This window comes from Chanos chanos, chromosome 1, assembly GCF_902362185.1.
Source record: "Chanos chanos chromosome 1, fChaCha1.1, whole genome shotgun sequence".
Lineage (NCBI taxonomy): Eukaryota > Metazoa > Chordata > Actinopteri > Gonorynchiformes > Chanidae > Chanos > Chanos chanos.
Window position 1 is genome coordinate 59,789,889 of NC_044495.1, and position 12,500 is coordinate 59,802,388.

Sequence of the window (12,500 nt, forward strand, 5' to 3'; positions counted from 1 at the left end):
GAAGTGTTGACCTCCAGGCCGTGGCTGTTAATGTACTGTTCTCTCCGTTTATCACGCTGAACCGTTCTGCTCACGTCATCCTCAAGCCTGGCAAAGAACTTGTCGTCGTGGACAACGGGACCTGCCGCTTTGGGCTCCTGAAACAGGACACGAGAAAAGAAAGAAAAAGGGACAGAGACAGAAAGAAAGAAAGAAAGAAAGAAAGAAAGAAAGAGACAGAGAAAGAAAGAAAGAAAGAAAGAAAGAAAGAAAGAAAGAGACAGAGAAAGAAAGAAAGACAGAGTCAGAGAGAAAGAAAGAAAGAAAGAAAGAAAGACAGAGTCAGAGAGAAAGAAAGAAAGAGAGAAAGAAAGAGAGAGGAGAGACAGTAAGCGGTGGCGGACAGAGTGAGGGTCACACAGGCATGATTTACGGTGGCTTTTCTGATTTATGGAGGAGAGTGAGGAGGGAGATGAGGGACACAGAGCCCTGTGAGTAAATCAGATTCCTCCCAATCACGGCCTTTGATTGGCTCTGACTGATTATTGAGTATTATTAGCTGATCAAGCACCATCGTTTCAGGAGGAGATGGGGTTCCGTGAGTCATCATCTAAAAGTAGCTGAACTCACCTTCTTACGTCATGTTTACGCACCAGTCTCCAGGCGAGTCTAAAACAGTTTCTGCACCATTAAGGTGTATTATAAAGGCTTTTTCTATCTCCAATCATTAAACAGAATTATGGTCAGATGAACTAACACGGTTTTATCTTTCAGGGCAACAGTGCTTCCCTGAACACTTAAAAATATCTTAAATAAATAAAAAAAAAAAAAGAAAACCCCCAGAAACGTTCTGTTTTCTTCAGGTGTCCATTCATTAAACGGCTCCCTTTGCTATTTCTTCTGGCTCTCTGCTAATTGTGCTGACTCACCTCTTTCTCTGGTCTCTTGCTCAGCTGATCTGAAATAGAGATACTCCGTTAGAGACGGCTTCAAGCAGGCAAGAGACCACAAAAAAAAGATGTAAAAAAGAAAAGAAAAACAGAGAAGGAAAGAAAAACCACGAGGTCTGACCGATGCTGCCGTCGGTCTGAAAGTCCTTGAGAGAGACGGTCACGCGTTTGTCTTTGCCCTGCTGACCCTTCTTCTTCTCTTTTTTCCCTCCGCGGGATTTTGGAGAAGGCGTCTCCGTCCTGTCTGTGCTCTGCGGAGAAAGAAAAAAAAAAAAAAAAACAGGCTGTGGGTACGGCTGATCGAACGCAAACGGACAAACGGATTTCAGAATGAGATCTGACGGGACAACAGTAGGAATAGGTATATTTGTTAAGGGTTTTTTTTGTTTTGTTTTGTTTCTTACGGGATTAAGTAAGACATCTGATTTGTGATAGAATAACAGACAGTGGCACTGTCTAGTTACTGTTGTCTATGTGTGGTGTTACAGGCTGCACGCTGGCACTCCTTTGGTTGGCTAACTTTGAGGTTTGTTTGGGTAGCACTGATACAGCGGCTGGGACTAAAAAAAGCTGCTCGTAGAGTTAAGGGAACCGGCGCGTCATAGCTTAACTGTTTTGCGTTCAAATCACAAGCATGTCAGTTCACTGTCGGCGTCAAGGAGCTCTAGAAGGTCGTGACTTCTCACGTAAAAAGCACTAACTCTAACCTGCTGTGGATAAGAGCATTCACTAAAATAAATGAGAGTCAAAATGATTAAGTTCCCGCATGTAAAGGCTTATTCCTGACGAACGTCATTTGGTGTGTAGTGAGGTTGATTACCCACCGGGGGGCGATGCTGAGAGGATGTAATCTACCTGTTTCTGTTCAAACTCCAGTTTGCTCAGCATTAGGGCTTTCTCCAGGTCTGCTTCATACAAGTCACTCGTCAGCTGCAACACAAACGAAGACAGAATTCACTACTGGTCCTTAAACCAACAACCAGCCAGAGTAGTAACACAGACACCTGTCATCAGCCCCTTTTACTAACATTAACTTGCAAACCTAAAAAAAAAACCCCGATAAATAAAAATGTTCCGTTTGAGCTCAGCAGAGGGTTGTAGTGACACACAGCAAATCTGGGTTGAATTGGTATTTGAAGAATGTGAACGACTGTCTCCTGTCTCCAATTCTCTTTCTCCTTCACTTTGTATCTTTTTCCTCTAAAATTACTAAAACTCTTAGAGGCCTCGGTGTGCGGAAGCAATACCACAGAGACATCATTTAAAATACAGCGATTTTTTTTTTTAAATACAGAGCTTTACAGAGATTTTATCATGGTTTCTCTTACGCAGTTAAATAAAGTTAGCGACCAAGGAGAGAAGGTCACAAGGAAAGGGAACACTGGGGAGGACAGGGACTGGACCGTACATTCAATGCTCCACAAATATTTTTATTCATCTCTGTTTAACAGAGGTACTGGTTCCTTTTCTTAAACTTGGCCTGTATAATCTGACATCTTATCAATGAGCGTAAAAGGTTAGGGTTTGGGATTTGGTTCTGATTTATGATGAGGACACCTGTTCGTCTCTCTGTTTCCACTCCTGCCAGACCTCCTGCGGAGCAGCCTGCTCTCCAGACGAAGGCTGAAGCAGGTCATTGGCTAAACCCTGCAGCGTCAGAGCAGGGGGCGGGGCCGAGGACTTCTGGGGGAGTTTCTTAAAGGCAAGGTTCCGAAGCTGTTTGAGAGGAGAACAGAAAATCTGTTGTTACGTTTTGTGTTTTCCATTCCTACTCGGACTCATTTAAACATAGCGCCATTACACTTTCGATTACCGCTTAGACAAAGAAGGGTTAAGAGTTTCGTCAGAGCGTTTTTACAAACCATGGGCCCGTTTTACCAAGTTTATCTGAGCTACTATTCAACTACAGTCTCTGAATGCAGATCCTCGTAGGTTTTCAGATTCTCAATGGGAGCAGTCTAATAATAGTCTTAATGGGAAAGCAGCCCTAAGGCTCATGGTAAAGCAGGTTTGCAAAGGCCAGTTCTACAGAGAGGACCGTGGTGTGTGTGTGTGTGTGTGTGTGTGTGTGTGTGTGTGTGTGTGTGTGTGAAAGAGCAGGAATTACCATGTTCAGAGGTAATTTAACCAAAACTAATAAAGAGGGCCATGAAAAGGCTTAGAGCATTGATTTTCCTACTGTAACTCCATACTGGTCCACAAACCATGTAATGCAAAACCACCCTCTCTTTGTGAGATCAGCTTATTTCTGCAGAGAAGAAGAAGAGCAGATCCACAAGGACATATTAAAAAAAAACAAAACAAAAAAAACCCATAATGTGTGCACCTCATTGGCTTCACTTTGCTGCTGTTCTTTCTTTTTTTTCTTCTTCTCCTTCTTCTTATCGGCGTTCTGGCTGTTCTTTCCGCTGGGCGACTTTCCCGAGCGCGACTTTCCTGCCACGCGACCGCCCTTTGGCTTCCCGGACTCGGAGTTGGAGTCGGAATCCGAGTCGACCTGGAGCAGAGCGAAGCGGGATGCAGTGGTAGGAACCGAGATCATCGCTGATGCCATTACACACCTGGAAAACACACACACACACACACAGACACATGCACACGCATGCGCGCACACGCACACACACACACACACAGATTTATAATACACTGGGAATATTACCAAATATGTTTACGGACACTGTCTAATAGACAAACTCATATCTACAGATAACTACAGAACATTAAATAGATGGTCATTAAATAAAGTATTTGAAATCTGAGGGGAAACATGTGTGATCCTAATGGGACAACTGGACAGCTATTGATGGTTTTCAATCAACTACTTTTAGTCCAACCAGAACAAACTGATCTATTTCTCTATGCGACTGGGTTATTGTTCTTCAGAAGGTCAACACTGCAGAGGTGCTGATCGATCTTACTGCGCATAACTTAATGTGCCTACCTACGACCTTTAGCTAGTCTCCTCCCTATAAAAGCATTCGGGCCAATCAAATTCGTCACCTGTAAGTTACCTTGGCAGTTGTTTTCGTGTGCTCCCTTTTAAATGGCCTGTTCTATTTCCAAAAGTGACGTTAGTCGTAAATCGGTTTCCTGCTTTAGGGTCAGGTCAAGAACGCTTAGCCATGCTTTTCATTAAAAAAAAGTACAATTGTAAACTTGTTATCATACCATACATTTGGCCAAACACCATTTGTCGGGTTTTTTCGCACGAGAGAGTTCGAGATATTTAGCAAGATTACATGGTTTTAATCGCACAACACAATTAGCTAAGCTCGTTTAGAGATGTTGTGAACTGATCAGTTACCTGTCCGTTAATTCGAGTTGTCTTGCTAATAAAAACACTGCTAGCAGACTAGCCAACCAACCCGGCATAAATTAAGTTAGCTAACCAAGTTGACACTTTTGGATTTCAACAGCTCTCGACTCGCCTGGACTCAGCAGTAAAGGATCCTCGAGTGACCAAAATAGCAACGTGTAATATGGTTTTGGTCTACAACACCTTCTTTGTAAAGTCCTTTGGCTCTCAGAACTTTATAGTTTTAAATGGCTTAAAAGTCGTTTAAGGTGGCAAACCTCAGCTAGCACTTAAGCTAATCGGTTGCTGCTGCATAATAAACCCCACAAAAGCGCTCGTGTGAATGTAAAAAGCAAGGCGGAACAAATCACGCAGCAAATTTAACGGACGTTCATAGATCAAAATACATACTGTGACAACGGCAAGATTCAGGAATAAGAATTAAACATACTTTTAGCCGTTTTAATGTCTCTTCGATAGTTGTCCACAATGTTGCCACTGATGTCTCTTCATAGCAATATTGTCACAAGTACAGTGGCCCGGATGGACAAAACATTTGAGAGGCGGGTGAATCAAAAATTTACCACGAATGATGTGATAACGACCTCCTGCACGCAAAAGTTGTGCGGCGAATACTCTCGGCATCAGTATCAGTATTTCATTTTTATTACACATGGGCAGCAGTTGTATAATATGCAGTATAATATGTAACTCGTAGACCGCAGTCAAACTTGCGCTCATATACATAACAACGCATCAAATAATAAAATTAAGAGATGTGGTCAACACAGCGATGTACAGACTTAAATTGGTCATTCGGGTCTTTTAATGGGTTTGACAGCGAGGAGGAACAGAAGAAACGGAGAGGCACCGGTGACAGGACAGATTGTCTATATGCTGAGTTGTTTACCAATCTCCACACATAGAAAAGAACTCAAAGTCCCGTTTTACAAAACATATCCAAATTATGGTGACAGATATTGCCTCTTTATTAAATTGTGGGATAAATATTACCAATTTTACAAATATTACTCCCAACAAGGAGGTTCAAAACCACAAAGTAATATCTTGACTAAACTAGTCTGTTACGTGGTGAACTACAGTTTCTGTATGTGAAGTCTATGTAAGCATAAAAAAGGCATATATCCAAAGATCACTTTATTTGATGTTCTGTGCCATAAACTCTTTGTCAAACATTGAAACACAGATGGAGACTGGCTCCCAGCTCTGCCTTGGTTGGAAGTAGTTTCATATCAAAGTTAAACAGGCTCTAGGAGTCACCTGCAGCCTGTAGCGTTGGCCTTGGCGCTCTGAGAACAGCTCCACTGTGAAACTCCCAGGCCTCCGATCTCCCAACAAAAAGCCAGATAAGAATGACAGGCCAAAGAGAAAGGCACGAACCAGCACAGATCCTGACTTCATAACACCACCCATAACACCAGCAACAGATTATTTCAGCAAAATCTTATACAATACTAATGGGTAAATGAAGCCTAAAAACTGTGTGTATAATGACTAGGTACAATTATTTTTTTCCAGATTTACTGTTTTCATACCTGTAAGTATCAGAGTGCAAAGTAAAACCACTGTCAGAATAGCCTTGATGTCTGGAACTACTGTCTCTATTTGTGGAAGCTAAAATTAACGCTGTCGACTAGTGATTAGGTACAAATTAAGTAACTGTTTTCTAAACAAATGAGAGAAGGGCTGAAAACTAAAACAGGAAGTGGAACAGAAGATAACACAAACAAGTGTTTTATTCAAGTATTTGAAAAGGAATGTATACAACGTATATATGTATGCCATGGGATGTTCATGAGAAATTTCGCCTAATTTCACACTACAGAGTTTGCATGAGTGAGGGTCTCTCAGTAGTAGATGCAGCGTGTATGGTGTATGGGTATATGGGCCATTTCCTTGTGATGCTCTTTGGCGTAAGGCCACAGGTAGAAGTCGATGAGAGCCGAGTTGATGTGACATTTCTTGCCGTCCCTTTCCTCAATAAGCTCACAGAGGCGAGTCTTAATTCTCTCTACGCTCCATATCGAGCACCCACGAATCTCCACTTCCCTCCTGTCGCCCGAACTCAGCAACTCTCCTGAGAAGACAGCGCACAAAGAGAAATAAGCTCTCTTTCTTTCTCTCTCTCTCTCTCCCTCTCTCTCTCTCTCCCCCTCTCTCTCTCTTTCACACAAACCATCACACACACATCACATGACACAAACAAATCTGAATACTTTGAGGGATGGTTTAGGTACAACCAAATTACCGTTTTTCAGGGATTCCATGAGCAAGTCAGAGTAGCGAAGAGCTCCCAGGTAAACGAGGGCCTGTGGAACCCTGTAGTCCGCAAACATGGTCAGGTAGTCCAGATTAGGGATGTTCGCCTCCCCACGGGCTTCCATAATCCCCCAAAAATCAGCCACTAGAATCTGGGCCCTCTTGTAAAAGGCTATCCGCCTGCCCTGCGTGTCCGGGCACAACATCCACCAATGAGACAACATAGTGTGAGTTACACTGTAGTAATAAGGAATGGCCATTAGACAGAGATGGTGGTGAGAATGTCGTATTTTAATGAAACAGATTTATTAAATAATGCTACATTGGATTATCCTTCAACCGAGATTAGCAAGATTTATTTTAACGAATAAAATACACATACATTGCAACACTGCATATAGTATTTCATCTTTATTTTTCTCATCTTCTTAATGATTCTAAATAAATTTTCCCCCAATAAACCACCCACAGTGACATATAAATCAACATTCCCTGCACATTGATCCCACACAATCTGTGCTTCTTGACTTCAGTAATGCCTCAAATTTCTCTCTGCTTGTTTAAATGAAGAAGAAGAAGTCTTCTTCTTCCTCTTCTATTATATTATCGTTCAGCTGAATCCAATTATATGGTCATACAGTTATATGGAACTGATCCCAGATCAGCATGCTTACTCTGCAACACTTGCTACACATGCCTGAGAGAGTGGGTTAACTGACCTCAAATGTAGCCTCATCCCGATACGAGGGCAGGTTCTCTACGATGTAACTGACCATCTTCTCAGCGTCGTTTTCTCCGCGGCTCATAAACTGGCGGAAGGAGCCCCCGTGCTGCATGAGGACATGCCCGGCTTCGGTGAGCGCAGCGTGGCGTTCCCGGAGCATGGGCATGGGCGTGGCGCTGTCGGAACGCAAAACGTGCTCCAGCTGCTTCAAAGTCATCTGAGAGAAATACGTGCCGTCCGTGATTGGCACACCTATAACAAAAAGAAACGGGGTCACTCCAGGTCACCAAGAGTGTGTTAGCAGTGAATTCTAAAAAGTGTGAGTACATTTCTGTCACTGGTATGGTCTTTATGAATCATCTGAAAAAGTGTGTGTGTGTGTTCCTACTTTTTCATCTGCTGATATAATGCCCTGCTTCCCACCCTCACCCCTCCTCACTGACGTGACAAATACCAGGCCTTGGACAAGACCCAAGTTGATTATTGGATTTAAAAAAAGAAAAAAACCTTGAGGTGCCAAAATCCAGTCCCAGAGGGCCAAGGTGCAGTTGCTTTTTGCTTTGACCTCCTCACCATGTGCTGATTTTCACCTGGAGACCACACGTTGTGGTTTACAAGAGAAACAGCAGGACCTTGGCTGTCCAAGACCAGATTTTGACACCCTGTGTTCTAAGATGTCAATCAATCTTCAACCCACCTCAGAGATCTGACAAGGCACCCCACTCCGCACACCCACCCAAAAAAAAAAAAAAAAAAAAAACCCTGCTACACATGGGACAGCATTTACCTTCATCCATGGCCCTAGTAATGGCTGCACACAAGGCCATATAGCCGCGGTAGGTGGTCCCCCGGCATTTGACTTCACATTCCTGGTCCGGCTGATCTGGCCAGAAGGAGAAATTCATGGTATCTACCACGAAGACCCAGTTAATGGCATCGTCTGTGTCTGGTGAGGGGGCAAGAGGATTCATTTTTTTCCACCCTGTTGTTTGAAACACTTCGCTGTCCCTCAGCGCGTACAACATCTCTGCCGTCTTTTTAACGCCCTCCTCGTCCACAAACACATCTTTGCTCTTTTCGGCTACGAAACGGCCCGATTCTCGAGGGGGCAACGGCCGCTCCATTGGCACAACTTTTAGAATGAAAAAGAAACCGTATTTAGCATCCAGCTACCGAGAATACAGGAGTCACACACCATTAGTGTGTGCAGGTATGCGAATGTACAATCTTTGAATCTTTAGCTTTTTAGGGTAAGATATTAATCCATTAAAAATTATGCAAAATTCAGAAGTCCTGGGGACCCGGTTCTTACAATATTACTTTGAAACACACTGCCAAAATCCCATGTTAGTTTGTACATCAAACGGTGTAGACGATTACTAAATCTTTTGTGTTAAAAACATTATTGAAAATGTAAAAAATGTATATAGCCCTACATGTGAAACTTATTTCTTGGTGGCAATAACCATTCCCTATTGGTTAAGTTTAATGGCACACACTAGTCGTGTAGGTTCAAAGTACATATTTCACGTGGTAACTGGCAAAAGCAATAAAATCATATTCAGCATACCTACACGCAATTATATCACTCTGAAAAGTTCAGATACCTCTTGTACAACGTTTACCGATATACCTGTTGACTCAGTGTAGTTACCTCTTTTTAAGTTTCCAGCGCTCAAAACACTATCGAGTGAACGGTGTATCTCGTCTGTATCGCGTTGAAATAAATTCGTCATCGCCACCCAGTGTGTTGGAGTGTTGATGAATTTTTATGTTGCAGTAAGCTGGTTGTAACGGAGACATAAATTCTACTTATTAAATTACTAACAGATACGATGCGAAATGAATGAATGTTGATAGCAAATTCTTAACATAAGAATGTGTTCAGAAGTTCCGTTTGTAATGTCTGTCTATCCAGTGAATTATTCTCTTGGGCTGTAATGACGGCATCGGAATGTGATTTCTTTACTGATCAAGACAAATTTGGGTAAAATACCTGAACGTAAGTCTAATGGATATTTCTACTAGATCTCCCCGTAATTTTACATTTTCTTTACATTTTCATATCTGCACGAGGCGGTTTACACAGTTCTTTGTTTTCGAAAACACTTCTATAGGGAGAACGCACGACTGAGAGTCTCACATATTGGCAGGATCTCTTGATCCCAAGTTCTTTGCCCCATTTAACACGGTTGTCCCCGGCTGGCTACAAATTAATATAACCATACATAGGTATTTTGGTAAATTATGGGCACCTACAACATTACAACTACTGGGCAAAAACTTGAATAATTAAAGAGAGAATCTTAAGACTCCTGCGTGTAGTTCAACCTCTCCTCCTTTCGCATCTGAGAGTCAAACCAATGTCATTTTCGCAGAGGCGAAATAACGTTCATGTGGGCAGATTACATCTACAGTGGAACAGTGCAGCATGCAAAAATGTTGGGGTTTTTTTTCGGCTGAGACGTAATTGATAAAAAGTGGCATTGCCTTTATTGTTCAGACAAATGGCAAATTCTACAAATGTATTCAGACAGAGACCTTCAGAGACAATTAAAAGTAAAAAAAAAAATAATAATCATAAAAACAAAATAAACAGACATGGATGAAAAGAGAGATCTCACAATACTGTACTGCTCTATGTCATAACACAGTCCACAGTACTACCCGAATCCAGGCAATTTTTGCTTCTTTAGGGAAAAAAAAAACACACACACACACAAAAACAAAACAAAAAAAAAGACAGAAAAGAAATGGAAACTATGCATATCACAGGACATGAGAATTCAGGCTCATTTTGAAAGTGGCAAACCTACAAATCCCTGGAGGTAGAGCTGATTAAATGGATTCCAGGTTTAAAACAAACCTGGTTGGACAGGAAGATACAGATCCAAAGCATTAAGTTATCTCTGCAGGCTTCAGCCGAGTGCAGTTGAAGGACTGTCCCAAAGCCTGGACACATCATCAGAAGGAGACACCAACAAAGAAGTACAGGAGGAACGGGTAATCTAATGAACATTCAGGGTTTTGTTTTGTTTTTTTTCTCTTCTTCCTCTTTTTTTTTCTTTTTTAAACCCCTAACAACAAATAAAAATATCACTGGATATTTACAGAGCATTCCTCATACAACCCCAATTCCTTAATCAACTGAAAAAGAATAAACAGATATTTCAAAAAAAAAAAAAAAAAAAAAGATAACATTTTCCTCACGGAACATGTATACATTCCACGATAACTCATGTGACAGCAGGGGTGGTGAAGGGGGGCATGGAAGAGGAAGGAAGTAATTATCATAAGCACAAATTAACTTTGCTCTACCAAACCATCCAAAAACAAGAAAAACAAAACCACACACACACACACACCTTATAAAACATAAAAAAAAGATATATCCAACTTAAAAAATACAAAACAAGAGACAGGAGATACCCAATGAATTGTGTGTGTGTGTGTTACTGTGAATATGCCAACAGACGGCCCTTGTAACAATATATATATATTTTTTTAAAAAATATATTCAAAATAAACCCACAGAACATTGACAACAAGCAACAAAAGGGGAGTGGGAACAGTATGGGGGGGTGGGGAGGGGTGGCAGGGTAAAGGGGGGGTGGGCTTACTTGAATTTATCTTTCCTGGTTTAGAAGAACCGACCAGAGTACTGCTTCACACTGCAATATAAACAATGACAATAAAATAATAATGGAGGAGAATTCACAGATTTTTTGTTTGTTTGTTTGTTTTTTGTTTTGCTTTTTACTAGAAAAAAAAAACACAGCTGTGTGAGGTGGAGGTGGAGGAGGAGGAGAGGGGGAGGGAGCTCATGCGGCAGATGTATCCCTGAGAGAGGTTAGTCCTGGTGGCCAAGGAGGTGCAGTGCACTACAGGAAGGAGGGATGGAAGCCAGGGGTTAGTCACCAGGATAAATAATAATAAGAATAACAACAACAATAATAATAGTAATAATAATAATAATAATAATAACAACAACAATAATAACAATAACGACAATAATAATTATTTTTATAAAAACAATTGTTCAGTATTAAGATTGGCACTAAAATTAGCTGTAGAGTTAGCATTGGCATAGGAATTAGCGTTGGCGTTAGCTTTAGCCTACGTAGCCGCTAACTGAACGCGCACGCGCTGCCCATAAGCCAAAGAGACAGAAGAGGAGGAGCCTGCGCCATGTGGCAGACCGCGATTTGTTGTCGCTTCATCTAACTAAAAACAACAAAATCACTAGTCTTCCACACAGCAACAGGCACAGAGCTCTCCACTTCCTGTTTTCAAAGCGCTTTAGTAACGCTATACTGCTGCAAGTGTTTCTTTCCCCTCTCCTTGTTTTGACAGAACAACACATGCGTTATTTTCCTTCTAAAACAGTCCACTGATAATATATAAAAAAGTGCATTAAAAAAAAAAAAAACAACTAAACACTGCAATCAATGTCATTGAGGTTAGCAAACATTAAAAAAAAGTAGCTAAAATGTTTTTCAAAAAAGCACCTAAAATGTTTTTGAAAAAGCACCAATATACCAAACCAAATTAAAGAGGAGCAAGCATGCAACCATGAAGAGGGAGAGAGAGAGAGAGAGAGAGAGAGAGAGAGAGAGAGAGGTGAGAAGCTCTAGAAACAAAGTGAAGATGGTTGGGGTCTAACTAACTGCCCATTCACTCATTCACACAGAGCATCCAGGACTTGCCTATTCTGCAATAGGTACTGTGCGTTTTGGATCTGGTCTTGAGTTCCAGTGATGGTGATGATCCTGTCCTCCGATCCCTGCAGCGGCTCGTCGATCTTGATGGACGCGCCGGACTCATGTCGGATCTGTTTGATCCTCTGTCCTCCTTTTCCGATGATCGATCCGGCGAGCTGGGGAGACAACAGCGTTGTTATGCTACGTTGCCATGCGTGAGTGAGCGTGTGCGTGCGTGCGCGTGTGTCTGTGTGTAATTACGTGAATAGAACATGCATGACCGTATGCGTGCGTGTGCATGCATGTGTTTGTGTGTGTGTGTGTGTGTGTGTTTGGGTTTATAGTCTATGAGGAGAGACGGATGAATACTCACGTCTTTGGGAATTGTCACTTGTGTGGTGATGACTGGACCGCCCATGTCGCCATAGTTACCTCTTCCACCTAATGAAAGAGAGAAAGAGAGAGAGGGAGAGGATGAGTGAGAGTGAAAGAGACAGAGACAGACAGAGAGAGCGAAAGAGAGAAGGAGAGGGAGCCAGAGCGAGATGGAGAGAGAGACGGGGCGAGAGAGA

The 12,500-nt window shown here is 42.0% G+C and overlaps 3 protein-coding genes across 4 annotated transcripts in view; all 3 read right to left on the reverse strand.

The window, feature by feature from the left end:
• The window catches only part of gkap1 (G kinase anchoring protein 1), a 7,489-nt gene extending 2,752 nt beyond the window's left edge, over positions 1-4,737 (reverse strand). Inside the window, exons 1-7 of the mRNA XM_030782056.1 lie at positions 4,676-4,737; positions 3,256-3,490; positions 2,487-2,645; positions 1,785-1,859; positions 1,060-1,180; positions 909-937; positions 1-134 (exon numbers count right to left, since the gene is read on the reverse strand). The exon at positions 1-134 is cut by the window's left edge and continues 16 nt beyond it. Of these exons, the coding sequence (XP_030637916.1) occupies positions 1-134; positions 909-937; positions 1,060-1,180; positions 1,785-1,859; positions 2,487-2,645; positions 3,256-3,483 (746 nt within the window). The 5' untranslated portion in view covers positions 3,484-3,490; positions 4,676-4,737. The remainder of the gene's footprint in view (positions 135-908; positions 938-1,059; positions 1,181-1,784; positions 1,860-2,486; positions 2,646-3,255; positions 3,491-4,675) is intronic.
• A 1,221-nt stretch (positions 4,738-5,958) lies between these two features.
• Positions 5,959-8,943, reverse strand: qng1 (Q-nucleotide N-glycosylase 1). The gene is made up of 5 exons (XM_030780145.1): positions 8,883-8,943; positions 8,016-8,360; positions 7,224-7,480; positions 6,494-6,689; positions 5,959-6,322 (listed from the first exon to the last, which is right to left on the reverse strand). Exons 2-5 carry the CDS (start codon positions 8,350-8,352, stop codon positions 6,093-6,095), a joined length of 1,020 nt encoding a protein of 339 aa, XP_030636005.1. The 5' UTR covers positions 8,353-8,360; positions 8,883-8,943; the 3' UTR covers positions 5,959-6,092.
• A 1,735-nt stretch (positions 8,944-10,678) lies between these two features.
• The window catches only part of hnrnpk (heterogeneous nuclear ribonucleoprotein K), a 12,467-nt gene continuing 10,645 nt past the window's right edge, over positions 10,679-12,500 (reverse strand). Inside the window, exons 15-17 of one of the 2 annotated variants that reach the window (XM_030773641.1) lie at positions 12,302-12,369; positions 11,935-12,104; positions 10,679-10,899 (exon numbers count right to left, since the gene is read on the reverse strand). In XM_030773641.1, the coding sequence (XP_030629501.1) occupies positions 10,869-10,899; positions 11,935-12,104; positions 12,302-12,369 (269 nt within the window). In that variant the 3' untranslated portion in view covers positions 10,679-10,868. Of the gene's footprint in view, positions 10,900-11,032; positions 11,110-11,934; positions 12,105-12,301; positions 12,370-12,500 lie in introns of those variants that run through there. The other variant, XM_030773632.1, reaches the window with a different exon arrangement.

Coding starts and splice junctions, on each gene's coding strand:
- qng1 (XM_030780145.1), bottom strand. CDS start 8,352: ATGGAGCGGCCGTTGCCCCCTCGAGAATCGGGCCGTTTCGTAGCCGAA. Junction 6,690..7,223: donor GGGATGAGGCTACATTTGAG/GTCAGTTAACCC, acceptor CCGGACACGCAG/GGCAGGCGGATAGCCTTTTA. Junction 6,323..6,493: donor CATGGAATCCCTGAAAAACG/GTAATTTGGTTG, acceptor CTGTCTTCTCAG/GAGAGTTGCTGAGTTCGGGC.